Source organism: Odontesthes bonariensis, chromosome 17, assembly GCF_027942865.1.
Source record: "Odontesthes bonariensis isolate fOdoBon6 chromosome 17, fOdoBon6.hap1, whole genome shotgun sequence".
Lineage (NCBI taxonomy): Eukaryota > Metazoa > Chordata > Actinopteri > Atheriniformes > Atherinopsidae > Odontesthes > Odontesthes bonariensis.
Genome location: NC_134522.1, coordinates 35,005,516 through 35,020,739, shown reverse-complemented (window position 1 = coordinate 35,020,739; position 15,224 = coordinate 35,005,516). Strand labels below are relative to the sequence as shown.

General features: G+C 40.7%; 1 protein-coding gene across 1 annotated transcript in view; it reads right to left on the bottom strand.

Moving 5' to 3' along the window:
- Positions 1-5,612: 5,612 nt before the first annotated feature.
- The window catches only part of ehd4 (EH-domain containing 4), a 45,370-nt gene continuing 35,758 nt past the window's right edge, over positions 5,613-15,224 (bottom strand). The window contains exons 7-8 of the mRNA XM_075448323.1: positions 10,229-10,393; positions 5,613-6,857 (exon numbers count right to left, since the gene is read on the bottom strand). Of these exons, the coding sequence (XP_075304438.1) occupies positions 6,300-6,857; positions 10,229-10,393 (723 nt within the window). The 3' untranslated portion in view covers positions 5,613-6,299. The remainder of the gene's footprint in view (positions 6,858-10,228; positions 10,394-15,224) is intronic.

Genomic DNA, 15,224 nt, shown 5'->3' with positions numbered 1-15,224 from the left:
ACCATAACTTGAAAGTTGACACTTTAACACCCCTTTTCACCAGCAAACCGACCAGATGGCTACATACGAACTGAGAAGACTTCATAAGACTCACTTTTAGTCGAATCTTAAAACTATATTAAATGTGTTTGATAACCGTGTACAATTTCTTTCAGGTTTCCAGCTTGATCACAAGACGCATATAGAGACAATTTGTACGATTCTGGCTTAAATATTGACAAAGAACTGATTTTGGTGGAAAATGCCCAACCTGCCTGATGGAACCACATTGCCCCCTAGTGGTCTGCAGTGTTGATTAGTTGAACATTTAAATCCCAGAGGACTCAGTAAAATGGACAAGATATATGCAACTATTAACTTTTAACGATGTCCCTTCAGTATCTATTTGGTATTTGTTTGGTGTCCCCATTGTTAACACAGAAAATTAACATTGTGTGGTTCGCTATTCATGTGTCACGATTTTATAGATATCCATCTGAATTTTGAAGTCATAATTGTCTTTATCATGTGTGTTATTTTGATGTCTTTATATTACAAGTCTATGTTATATCTTTAATCTGCATATCTTAACAAGATGTGGTGTTTTCAGAATCACCGAGACAAATGTTCTATGAGATGGGAGTAATGGAGAAATAAGAGTTTCTTTGTTTCATCCAGAAATCCAGATATAGCACAGATCACCTTACACAGACACCCAGTTAAACATGCACACAGTTCAAGCATGTCATTGGCTGAAAAAGTAGTGTAAGCCCCGCCTCCGAGAGTCAAAACCCGGAACCCGCGAAAAACACTCTCTCTCTAGTTCTCTCGTTTGCTGGCTCGCTTCAGGCGTCTTGTCTCTTGTTTCTTGCGCTCTCGTTGTTTTCCAGAAGCACGCTCTTGTTTTCAGAGGGAGAACAATGGAGAATTGATCAGATGAGTTGCTCAGAGAGATTTGAAGAGCACGGAAAGATGAGAGTATGAGCCGTGCAGAAGCAGGACCCAAGGAAAGACGAGAGGATGAAGCCCTCCATGACCAAAGAAGGACCCAAGGAAAACGAGGAAGACCCGAACAAAGAAACAGATTGAAATACTCTGAAGATGCACGTTTTACGTGTTTTTGTTCGTCCCTCGCCATCCACGTCCTTCTACGTCGCACGTCCTAACCTCCGCTGTTTCACGCCATCATCACCTTTTCCCACCAAGAAAGCCAACTCCAAGCAACCTTTTATTAATCTTCTGTGAACTTAAGTTCACTTCATCAGAGAAGCAACGGACCCACTGACACTCAGAAGATTCGATCATCTAACCACAGCCCTCGGCACCATCGTTCCCGTTTCCCGGTGAAAGAAGCAACTGAGAAGTCCGCTAAAGTCAGCCACCACAGCCAGGAAGGCCCAGAGAGCGGAAGAGAAATCCCCTCGGACCCCGCGTGGCCGCTGCCGTGTTCCGAGCTGACTAAGCAGAACTTCAGCACAGTAAGACCGACCCGTTTTCACCTTAAAGTGGGTTTGATGGATGTCTCGAGGCTTTCACAGAATGATAAATTAATCCGAAATGTCAGTATTTAGCGTCAAATAGTCAGCCAACCTGAACTATTTGAATAAATCTAGTATCTCTCCATTCCCATATTTTATTTTCCATTCACTAAGTGTTTTATATAATCACCCATATTCCATGCATCTCCTGTTTGTTTAAAGGTTCATGTTTAAGATCATATCATTGTAATAAACAGCTCATATATCTATATATATGTTATAATCACAGATTGTGTCGTATGCTTTCTTTACGTAATGTCTGTCCAACCAAACGAGAACTTCACGAAAGTAGCGAGATATGAGACTGATTATTAATTGATTATTAATTGAAAGATTAATTTAACACCAGGATCGTAAGATTTCGAACAGTTTTCCTACCTGACTGTGACTTAAATTAAGTTAAAACCTAGGTAGGTGGTGCCCTGAATTTGAGGTAAGGTTTATTTGAGACTGTAAGAACATCTCATAAATCCTTATATTTAATACGTATATAAATACCCAATAACGCTACAATAGACTCAGATCTGACTTTCAGCAGCCACATCAAAGCTGTCACCAAGGCAGCTTTTTACCACCTCAGAAACATCAACAGAATTAAAGGTTTCCTCTCCCAAAACGACCAGGAGAAACTCATCCATGCATTCATCTCCAGTAGACTCGATTACTGTAATGCTCTTTTAACTGGACTTCCCACAAAGAGCATTAAACATCTGCAGCTCATCCAGAACGCTGCTGCTGGAGTTTTAACCTGGACTAAGAGATCTGAACACATCACAGCAGTTTTAAAATCTTTACACTGGCTTCCAGTCAGTCACAGAATAGATTTTAAAAGCCTGCTGATGGTTTACAAATCCCAGAACGGTTTAGGCCCAAAATACATCTGTGATATGTTCAGAGAATATAAACCTAGCAGAGCTCTTAGATCCAAGGACTCAGGTCAGCTGGTCCAGTCCAGAGTCCAGACTAAACATGGAGAAGCAGCATTTAGCTGTTATGCTGCAAACAAGTGGAACAAACTGCCAGTGGAGATTAAACTTTCACCAAATGGAGACATTTTTAAATCCAGGTTAAAGACATTTCTTTTCTCATGTGTCTATGCATGAAATATCTTTTAACTTATCTAGACTGTTGCTTGTTTTTAAATTCATTTAAATTATTTGATTTGTTTCTCTTTATATTCTTTTAAGTATTTTTAATGCTTCTTACACTCCCTGCTGCAATGCTTTTATTTTATGTAAAGCACTTTGAACTGTTTGTACATGAAATGTGCTATATAAATAAATTTGATTTGATTTGATTTGATTTGCAGCTGCACAGCACCGGGAGAAGGAGCGAACACGCTGCCTAGACCGGCGCTTGTAACATCCGGCAGTACAGTACACTTCATCAGCCGAGGAAAAAACAAGGTTACAGACCTCTCGGCGGAGTTTGTTGCGGTCTCTGAAGGGCGAGCAGCTCGCAGCTTCGACAGAACGTCGCGAGACCACCAGCAGTGAACAATGAAGCAGTAAGTATGGTTTGAGAAATTCGTCTCGTATGTAGACGCGGTAATACCTGGGAGCGAGAAGATGAAAGGAACAGATCCGCTGATGTCACCGGAAGATATAGGCTCTCCGGGGTCATCAGGGGGTCATGAGTGACTTTATTGGTATAAACACTCGACCTGCGCATGCGCGAGATGTATCATTCAGTGCTTGAAAGCACCGCCTCTGGCGGTCAGTAAGGATGAAATAGAACAACCCTTAATGTGTAGGCTATTGTACATCATAAGTAAGGAATCCTTGCGCCGCGTATCAGTAATTGTTAACTCATCACCTGCCGCAACCAGACTTCTCGGGACTGTGGGGGGGTTTGTCCCCCCGAACCCCCCCTGCCTACGGGCCTGGTTCCCTGCGAGATTCTTCAGTCTCCGGGAAGGCGCCATAACCACCTGGCACCTCTGCTTCCTGGTCATCTGGACATCTCAACGCCATCACTGGTGGAACTTACCCTAACCGTTCTCCTGGACACCTGGACCTAGAGGACTCGCTCATTAATTCAGACATTCTTCATGAGTATTTTAAAGAAACCCATTTGAACCGTTTTACAGTGGCTTGTGTACCTCTGGGCCCAAACTTCTTGATCTTGTGACATAAGACGCTGCTGTGAAGAGGCCCTGCTGCAGAATCCTTGCAGCTGACCACCATGCCATCACAGAAATGGAGGTCTTCAAATAATTTGTCGTACTGAAAATATACTGCTAGATTTCAAATTTGAGATGAGCAGATGGAGGATATATAAAAAAGATCTCCTCTGAAGGATGGGATGGAATCTGTAGTTGATTTAAGTGATAAGTCTTGGTTCATTCAATTTGATCATATCATCCAAAAAACATTTAATAAAATTTGAGCTATGAAGAAGTCCTAAAAAAAAGGTAAAAGAAGACAAAGTCTTTACCAGCAGAGGTCACTGCTCCTCTCCTCTCTGCTGCCATATACAATGTAAGTAAAAACCAAAACAAGCGGACACAAACTGTTGATCGCTTTGCTGTTCAGGATGCCGTCTGTCCCAACAAACAAATTAACAGTGAGCTGTCGGCTTTGACCTCTGACCTCACCATGAACCTAAGCTAAGAAGCCCCATCCTGCACCAACTCTCAGGGGAACTTTGAGTTTTCACAGTGCTGCTCGTCATGCTGTTAAAAAGAATATTATAGAAATATTTTGATATTTTACCTTTATTTTCAGAGGCATATACAGTATGTTGTGTTTTCACCCAGCTTAATAAATATTTTTTTTCTATGCTGAGTGAACGCTATTTCTTTACTATACTCAATAAAACAGACATATCAAGAAATGTGTTTAAGTGCTGAAAACTGAGTAATCTGTCAAAATGCAGCTGCAATAAATACTTAATCCGAAGAAAATGAATGCACAACTGTGGATTTGATGAGATTGATTGACAATTTCAGTAAGTTCAATCAACAGCGTTCTGTTTCCAGCCAATGGCAAAGGCAGAAAATGTCCATGGGGTGGCCAGGCTGAGCCCATCACTCTGATTAGGGTGGTACAGAAAGAGGTCTCATTATTGTTTTACAAGTGTAGCCCATAACCTTTGGGGTATGTTGGATTTTTTTATTTTTTTGTCATTCTTATTCACATTCACAGGCATAACTGCCATGAGAAGGGCATCCCTGCATATATATATGAGATTAGAAGCAGTTCCTGAATTTCAGCCTCTTGAACTGTTGATAAAAGTCAAGAGAATTTTAAAATGCATAAAAAGTATAAATAATACAGACATGCATTGCTCAGCTCAATCTCATTTGTCTATTCAGCCATTCATTTCAGCTGGTTTTCCTTCTTGATATCCGTTTATTTCTATTGTAGCCTACTTTTTGTCTGATTTCTAATTTAATTCTATTGATCTAATATATTTGCCTTATTTTATCATTTTATTTTATTTTTTTCCAAATTGACCTTATTTACAAAGTAGCTTGGAAATTCAATTAGTAAGAAGCATTACAAACAATACCTCGTTTTACTGAATTCATGTTTAAGGTCCAAAAGTACCCATTTAGATATTTTAGAATTAAACTATTTTACAATTCTTAAATGCGTTTCTAGTATCTCATTGCAAATCTACAAGATTTATGCGATCTAAGTACGAGTACGAGTGTTTCCTCAGTTCTTTAGTCCCTTGTATGGAGGGTTGGGAAGTATTGTTTGTAATGTTTCTTTTCATTGATTCTAAAGTTTTTTTTGGGGCTTAAACACAAAGAAAGTTAAGCTACATTTAGTCTGCATAACAAGTGCAATGAAAATAAAGTCTGAACTCCTGTTGTATGCATGTTGTGTTGCATCAGTAGGCCTCTAAAGGACGTCACCGTTGCTTGGGTGGTGGCCATGGCCATCTTTGCTCATCTCTTGGCTCCGCCCCTGGCTCCAGCTTCGCTAATGTCACTATTGCTCTATCTTATAAAAAATAGCATGTTCTTTTTCAAACATCTTAATGAATTACAAATGTAAAAATCATCAATATTCTGTGTTGAGCACTGAGTGGTGACAACGAACATCCTGAGAACAGGCGAGATTAAACCATGAGCTGAAACAAAGATTGGATTATTTGACAACAAAAGTTGCAGGTTTTATTATTCAACTTCAAGCAATCAAGCTTCTTTATTCCACATCCCTGGAAATGAAAATAAATTCCTTTGAGAGTTTTGATTAATCAGTAGGTGAAATCACGGAAGACAAAGCACTTTAAACTTTGAAACTTCAAAAATGAAAAATAGGTGAGCATCGATCTTCGCTTCTTTAAAAAGATTTCTTAGCAACAAAAACAAAAAAGCTTTGAATATAAATAAAGCAGTTGAATTAAACACGGTGCTATGCGGTCATGAAACCTTGCTTTGTGCCATTCCTTACATGATCGAAACAGACCAGAAGTAAAATTTTAATTCATATGTTTAAAATCAAGGTGGACGATTAATACACTTCAGATCAGACAGAATCATGTGAAAATGCTAACTAATAGCAAACAGACGACATTCACCAAAAAGCTGTGGCAGGAAGGGGGACTCTTCTTCATAAAAAAGTTAACTTTCAAAGTAAAAGTGTCCAAATGACACCATTACTTGTCACTTTTCTTCTTTGGTGTCTTGAAGTCAGCTAAAATGCTCAATATATAAACTCTTATGGGATAATGGAAAAGTTGTATATTGGAGCATATATCATCATCTCGACTTGTGGTGGATCAGTCAGTCTCTTGTGTGGTTTGCTTGGCACAGTGAGTCCTCAGACTCTAGTCCTCAGTGTGGTTGTATAGAGCATCCGCAGTGGGGTTTTTGCGGTGGGCTGGAGGCACAAGATGGTCGGGCAGCTCAGTGGGCAGCTCGTAGCCCTCCAGTTTGATCTTGATGAGGTGCTGGGCGAGGGCGAACTCGTCATCGTCCAGCATGCCATCCCGGTCGCAGTCAGCCAGTTTCCAGATCTTTCCTAGCACAGTGTTGGGTAGCCGTGAATTCATCATCTCCTTCTTAGCATTGACACCCGTGATCTTGCCGTTGACAGGCATAAGTGTGTAGAAAATCTCATCGTAACGGTGTTTGTCACGGCTGACAATCCAGTCCTCAGCATCGGCCCCAGCACTGATGCCCTCACCATAACCATGACCAAAGGGCCCATCTTGGGAGCCCTCGAAAGCGCCACCTGATACCATGGGTGGAGGCTGCTTGGACTCCTCCTCCCTGATCATGGTCATCAGAACTGCAATCTTTGTGGCCAACATCTTATCCACAGACTCAATCAGTTTCGTTTTCAGAGATGGGAACTTACTGAAATCGTAATGCTGCAGCATGTCCTGGAGGAGAAGAACAAGAGACCAATGAAAGTCTGCAGTACACTCCTAATCAGAAGTGTTTTATTCATTTCACATGTGCAGATCTGCTGTTAGATCCAATTCAACCTCCTCTCTGTCAGAATAAACAGATATCCATTCACATTTTTTCCAATAATAATAATAATATTCCATTTTTTCAACAGTACAGTATTTACTTTTCAAAATGACCTCTAGTTGCAAACAAAAAAGACAGCTGAAGGACAAATGAGGTAAAAAAGAAGGATGCTTTGATGAACTGCAATGGAATAAATATTGTAAATTTCATAGAATGGCTGATTATGAATCAGAATCTGTTATCTGTCATTTGTGTTCAGGGTAAGAAGGTAAAATAAGTTCCTGGCTGATACAAAGTTGAGACTTTGTCTATCTGTCAAGTTAGAAACTGGGCTACATTTAAGCTGTCATTGCCTGATGTGAGTAGCTTGGGTCCAAGCAGACTGAAGAGAGTCAGATTTTTACTAAATAGAACTTAGATATATATCAGTTACTATTTAAAATAGATAGTTGCGAAAATAAATGAAATCTTCCTTTTTTTAAACAAATTTTCTACAAATGAAGACCTTTGGCAGAGCAAACCTTGCAAAAGGAACAATGTTTCAACGTGTCTCCCAAAGCTTTTTAAAAAAAAAAAAAAAAAAAAAAAGACTACTCTTTCTCAGTTCTGGTAAAGGCCAACACACCACTTAAAATAAGGTGTGAAACAGACAAAAAAGAAAAGAAAAGGGGTTCGAATAAATAGAAATAATAAATCAATTTGACAGATTAAAAACAAATGAAGGCAGAAATAAAACCCGGTAGGTCCCTTAAGTTGCATTAAATAAACATTTTGCTGGTCTGGAGGAAGTCAGAGCAGATAAGTGTGGTTACATCGGACTGTGGCCCACATCTGGCTTTCCTATACGCATGCATACATAAAGAACACAGGCATGGTGGGGGGTTAGTTGACTTGCATCAGGTAAGAACAAACCCTGCTGCTACTACCAGGACCAGCCGGTTCTGGACAGAGAACAGCGCCTTAAAGGAATCAGAGTTACTGGATGTCGATGCGTTGTTGTTTTTCACCCAGCTGTGTGGAATGGAGTGCATGTTATCAGGATGAGCAGTGTCCATTTTATGCTTGGCTGGCCTGAGATATCATTGCTGGGTTCACTCTGGTGAAAACAAAACTCCCTTATCTAACGACACTGAACCAATTTTTCACTAATTTGCGACAAAAGTGACAATGCACTTGACTGAATTATTAACCGAATAAAAATCTATTCACTCTCTTACCTGCGTTAACAATAATCTTTCTTTTTAACAGCCTATTATGATCCTGCAGGTTACAAACAGGGTTAAGCAGCAGCAGCTAGTGAGCCTGAGGTGGACGGAGAGGTTCTCAGCGAGGTGGAGGGTGTAAGAACGGAAGAATGAGTGGAATGATGACCGTATATATAGTGCGGGTGGGGTGTGTCCTCAGACGTCATTTGGCTGAAGGCGTGATTAGAGGCATCTTCAGCCAGGACGTGCAGGAGTGTGATATACCATACTCTTATACGTACGTGTTGGACCGGGAGAATCCACTGAGAGGGAACAGCTAACACACAACACCATCCCATACCCACGATGCTCCCTGGCCCAGTCCCATACACATCACATGCTTACTTATTGCACTGTATGAGATTGCATTGTTTCTGATTGCATGTCTGTATAAATATTTCTGTACTACATTTTGCACTGTTGAGATTCTGATTAATGAATGCTTGTGGTGCCTTGTAGCAGTGATTAAATCTTCAGATATGTTGAACATCTATTGATATATTGAGCTTTTTTATGTTAAGTGTGCCAGAAAGATACATTTAGGATAAAGTCTGAACTTAGCTTTAAGTTCATTAGTTGACTCCCGTCTCACATTTAAGTCATTTTATCTTTAAAGCAATTTTTATAGAAAAAAAAGCTACATACTTGACACTTTTATGATGTCAAGTTGCTGCTCTTACTTCTGAAGTTTTTGTGCTTTATTATACATATTTCATATTCATCTTGTTGCCTAGGAAATCACAATATCATTTTCATCTTTTTTAAATGTTCTACAGTCCAACACAAATTAGTTTGTACTTTTGTTTTTTTTAAGTCAGAGTATAGCAGATTCAGAGACTTCCATAAAAATACATTTTATATAGATTTAAGACAGTAGTTGCTTAAAACAGGACATCTTCCACATCCTTCTCTGAATAGCCACACTGTTACAGTGTGCACATATTTACTAAACACCTTGGATAATCATTTGAAGAGCCTGCCACTGCACTGGCTGCACTACAGAACAGCAGGACATAACCTACATAACTTAATCCAAAGGTGGATTAAGTCTGAGCAGTTTGCTTTGGTTAAAACGAGGTCCGTCTGACATGTTAGTGGGGCTCCTTTGAGCAATCAGCAGAGAGCGCTTTGCTCCATGATTGTTTTCTTCATGCTTGCTGCAACATACTGTAGATAGAAATGTCTCATTTCAATGGGAATTAAAACTAAACTTTTCTTGTTCTGAGGTGATTCTGCACTGATGGACATGAATATGTCCATCCATATATTCCTATGGAAGTTAATATTGTATATCCTTTCTGCCAACAAATGCTCCTTTTTCAGGACATTGACTGCTTGTAAGCTGAGCACAGATCTCACCAGGGGACTGAAAACTCTGAAAAACATCCATTCTTGCCAATTATCTAGTAAACACAAGTGCAGCTTGGGAAAAGACACACACAGTGAAGAATCTCTCTGCAGGCCCAAAAAGCAGCTGCAGCTCGGTTCGTTCTGTCCCAACCTCCCTGAAATCAGAAAAGTTCACTTTGTCTTCTGCTGCTAACAAATGGCTCTCAGGCAGCTGTTTGGAGGTGATGATGCAGATGTACTCATGGTTTTTACCATCTGAACAACATCTCTGTAGTGTGTGCATCAGCAGGGACCTGCGTCAGAAAAACATTGATCCGTGATATCGGGTGTCATGTGTCAGGGGAGGAGCAAGAAAACATTTTAAAACTTAAGTTCCTATCATACCCTGCAGGTTGGAAGCAGTCAGCGGAAGGTTTTATAATTTGTGGACTTTATTGTGACTCCATTTGTGAGCATGTTGTAGTGCGTTACCAATGCAAAGACAGCAGCCACTGCACAGTAACAGCAATACGACGGCTGCACCTCGTCCTCTTTATTGGTCAGTTGCTTGTAAGAAAATGAGGGCAGAGAAGGGAAGGGCCTTGAGCCGGGACAAATGCAGCTCAAAGTCAGTTGCTGTTAAAGTTGTTAACTGCACTCCAGTCAGTAGCCACACTACATTAAGAAACTTTAGATGCTTGTACCTGCATCTTGGTGACATTGGGGAAGTCTCCAGGGCTGATGTGATGCTCTCTCTGCAGGAGAGTGTAGATCTCTGGCAGCCTCATTATCAGCTCTTCCTTCTTTTTCTCCCGCCCAAAAAGAGATGGCATCTCCTTCTTCAGGTAGCTGATGATATAAGCGTGCACCTGCAAACACAACACCAGCTGTCAGTGTCTGCATTCTGAAAGGTGTTCACACTGGTTTCTATCACCCAGGCTCTGGCTGCATCTCCACCTACACACCCATTGTTCAGGACCAACCTGGGACCAAAAGAACATTGGAAAGGGGGTCATAGGAAGCTGAAGAAACACTGCAGTTGGATGTACTCTGTGAGCTGCACAGAGATGACATCAACAGCATAACTCAACGTGTAACAGAATACACGGACATCTGTGTGGGGAATATCATCCCCAGCAGAACAGGGAGGTTATTCTGCAATAATAAGCCCAGTGACCTAAAGGAGAAGGATCCTGCATGGAGGGAGTTACTGAGGACAGAGCTGCCAAATCAAACACTTTTACATCATTTCATGTTAGTCTGACACAGAGCAGAGGTACGAACTTCCTCTGTGAACCAGAGAATAACAGTAATGTGTTTCAGCCTCTGATAAATAACACAACACACACATAACCTTGTAATGTGTGTGTTTCCTGTTAGATGCAGAGATGCAGAGCACTAAAGTAAATGTCTGGAGAATAAAAAGCAAAAGCCAAGCAAAGCAAACCCAGAATAAGAGAAATAATCAGTTATTACTGACTTATAGCAACAATGAAGCGAACTCTGCATCTGCCTGTCATTCTGTTTGCTCTCTGCAGCAGGAAAACCTAATCCCAGGTTTATTCTCCTTTATTATCTGTGTCCTGCTCGTGGCCTTCATCTCTTCCACCTCACTTCCTCTGATAGTGTGGTCCCCATTTACTGCATCTGAGATTTTTTTCTCTCAAAACAAGAGCAGCAAAACAAGAGATGATTGTGGATTTTAGGAAGAAAAGGAATAAGCCAAAAACCATCTCCATCCGAGGGGAAGAGGTGTAGGTGGGTTAGTTAGTTAACCTGGAGTTTAACTGGGCAACAGACATAGCTGATTGTGCTTCTTAAGGAAGCTAAGGTCATTCAATGTCTGCTCCGAGATGTTTCATGTCTTCGATGTGTCTGTGGTGGAGAGTTCAGTCTGCTTTGCAGTATCTGTTGGGGCTTCAGCATCAGAGCAGAGACTCAAAGAAACTGAAGAAACCGATGAAGAAGGCTGGCTCTGTGCTGCTCAAGTTCACAGAATACCACCTATATTTCTCAACAGCAGATGACCCCAGAAGAGCAAAGGAATGGATCTGCAATCAGTATGTGATGTCATCAGTAAAAAAAAAAAAAATAAATCAACTCTTTGCAGAATGAAGATGTGATGAAACAGCAACTCTTCAGTGTTCTGTTTCACTGTGAGTGCAATGGTTCACTGACTCATCATACTGCACGAGGAATAATATGAGACGTGTGTAGATTTATTGAACACTACTAAAGAGAACTGTCAGCTTGCTGAACAAGAAAGGTTGGGACCCCTGTATTCATGTGAAAAAGCAGAAAAGAAATCACAACAAAACAGTAAGAAAGACCGAGCAGGGCTGTTACAACAAGCTGCTACCGGTGTAGCACCTTTCTGCAAGGAAAAATATGAGCAAATATCTTTTAGAATAATAATCCATTCTAACTTCATAGTATTTAGTTTTACTGAACAAAATGAGTATTGATGTCTTGGTAAATGACTCACTTGGTAAATAATTGTGTAGTGTCTATTTTTTTTATTCAATGAAATCATACTTTTATCATCATTTCCAGTTTGTAAGAATTACTGTGAGAAATACAATATAAACTCATGTAGAATCAGGTGAAAAACAACCAAGTGAAGGTGTGGAGATGGATCAGACAAATGGGACAAAATAAAACAGGATGACGTCAGAGCTGGTGGTGAATCAGCTATTTATCATCTGACATTTACCACCTCAGGAAAGTGGTCCCAAGAGTGAAAGAACCACAAAGTCAGCATCTGTGAAGAAGTGATGAATGATGGAAAAACAGAGTCAGAAATACTCTGATGATGTAGGAAAGTTTACACATAGGAGATGAAGACATTCCTGAAAAACTAAAACTGAAATCACGGAAGTCATCTTTGCGGTAAGACGTATTGCATCACTTCCTGTTACCTTGCTTGTGCACTGTGGAATTTCTTTCTCCGCTTGGAGTACTGATAATCACTTTATTTCTATCTATAACTTACACAATTTTGCATTGTTAAACTCTATAGCTTACCGTTCTGTTCTAACACACTCCTACAGATCTTCAATCTTTATTTTCACTTTTTAACGGTGTGTCTGGTTCTCTAGCGTAGCATGGCTACCGGTTCTCTTCCTCCTTCTCCTGCTTTCACCTGCTCCGTGTGTCAGATGTTTAGTTACTCCTCTGCCTCCTTTAGCGATAATGGTACATGTAACAAATGTAGTCTTTTTGTAGTTTTGGAGGCGAGGTTATCTGAATTGGAAGCTCGGCTCTGCACTGTTGAAAATCAACCGATAGCGAGCCAGGTCCCTTTAGCCAGTGTGGAGCCACCTAGCGTAGCTAGCTCAATTAGCCTCCCCCTAGCAGAACCCGAGCAGCCGGGATTACAACGTGGCTGGGTGACTGTCAGGAAGAGGCATAGCTCTAAAGTCAAGCCCGTTGTTCACCATCGACCTGTCCACGCTTCAAACAGATTTTCCCCACTCAGCGACACACCCGCTGAGGACAAAACCCTGGTAATTGGCAGCTCTATAGTCAGAAACGTGGCATTAGAGGCACCAGCGGCCATAGTCAAATGCATTCCAGGGGCCAGAGCGGGCGACATAGAATCCTATTTAAAACTGCTGGCTAAGGATAAACGTAAATATGGTAAAATAGTTATTCACGTTGGCGTTAATGACACCCGGTTACGCCAATCGGAGGTCACTAAAATTAATGTTGCATCGGTGTGTAATTTTGCCAAAACAATGTGGGACTCCGTAGTTTTCTCTGGACCCCTGCCAAATCTGACCAGTGATGACATGTATAGCCGCATGTCGTCCTACAATCGCTGGCTGTCTAGATGGTGTCCAGCAAACAACGTGGGCTACATAGATAATTGGCAATCTTTCTGGAGAAAACCTGGTCTGATGAGGAGAGACGGCATCCATCCCACTTTGGAAGGAGCAGCTCTCATTTCTAGAAATATGGATGAATTTATTTGCCACCCTAAAACATGACAACCCAGGGCTCAGACCAGGATGCAGAGTTGTAGTCTTACACACTTCTCTGCAGCTTCCCACCTGCTGCTACCCCCCCAATCGATTAACACAAAAGGAGCAAATCCTCTTGTGCAAAAAGAAATTATTAAAACAAAAACTTTAACTGAACAAAAACATCAAACTATTAAATGTGGTTTGCTGAATATCAGATCTCTCCTTTCCAAGTCTCTGTTAGTGAATGAGTTGATTTGTGATCATCATATTGATATATTTTGTCTTGCAGAAACCTGGCTGCAGCAGGAGGATCATGTTAGCATTAATGAAGCAACTCCCTCTGACTGTTTAAATGTTCACGTTCCTCGAACCACAGGCAGAGGAGGAGGAGTGGCAGCTATCTTCAGATCAGGGTTACTAATCAGTCCCAGACCCAAGATTAGTTTGAGCTCTTTTGAATCTGTGATTCTCAGTTTTTCCCATGCAAAGTGGAAATCCCAGAAACCTCTTGTGTTTGTTGTTGTGTATCGTCCACCTGGCCCTTATTCTGAGTTTCTGTCTGAATTCTCAGAGTTTTTATCCCAGTTAGTGCTGAGTACAGATAAAGTCATTGTAGTGGGTGACTTTAATATTCATGTAGATGTTGAAAATGACAGCCTGAATATGAACTTTAATTCTATATTGGACTCTATTGGATTTTCTCAGAGTGTACACAGACCGACTCACTGCCTTAATCACACCCTTGATCTTGTGCTGACTTATGGCATTGAGAGTGAACAGTTAACAGTGTTCCCTCATAACCCTGTCTTATCTGACCATTTTCTGATAACCTTTGAGTTTACATTACTTGACTATACAGTTTCTGAGAAGAAATTTACATATAGAAGGTGTCTATCAGAGGATGCTGTAACCAGATTTAAAGAATTAATTCCATCATCCTTTTCTTCACTGCCATGTGCAGATATGACAGAGGACGACTACCTAAACTTTACTCCAGCAGCACTTGACTCTCTTGTTGACAGCACTATAGTTTCAATGCGTACAGCACTAAACAATGTTGCCCCTCTGAAAAGGAAGGTAATCAGTCAGAAGAGGCTGGCTCCTTGGTATAATTCACAGCTGCGTGCTTTAAAGCAGACTGCAAGAAAGCTGGAGAGACAGTGGCGTTCCTCTAATTTAGAAGAGTCTCAGTTAGTCTGGAAAGATAGTTTAATAACGTATAAGAAAGCCCTTCGTAAAGCTAGAACTGCTTATTATTCATCATTGATAGAAGAGAATAAGAATAATCCCAGGTTTCTTTTCAGCACTGTAGCCAGTCTGACTAAGAGTCCGAGCTCTGCTGAGCCAGTTATTCCTTTAACTCTCAGCAGTGATGATTTCATGAGCTTCTTTATCAATAAAATTGTTTCTATCAGAGAGAAGATTGGTGGAGTCCTTCCCACTATTATCACTGATGTATCATCAAGTACAGCAGCTTTAGAAGTATCTTTAGAACCTGATTTGTATTTAGACGGCTTCTGTCCAGTTGATCTCTCTGAACTAACAACAGCAATAGTCTCTTCTAAACCATCAACTTGTGTTTTAGACCCAATCCCAACCAGACTGTTCAAGGAGGTTTTCCCCTTAATTGACACTTCCATATTGGATTTGATCAATTTTTCTTTGTTGACAGGATATGTACCTCAGACTTTTAAGGTTGCTGTAATTAAACCTTTACTTAAAAAAACCTACTCTT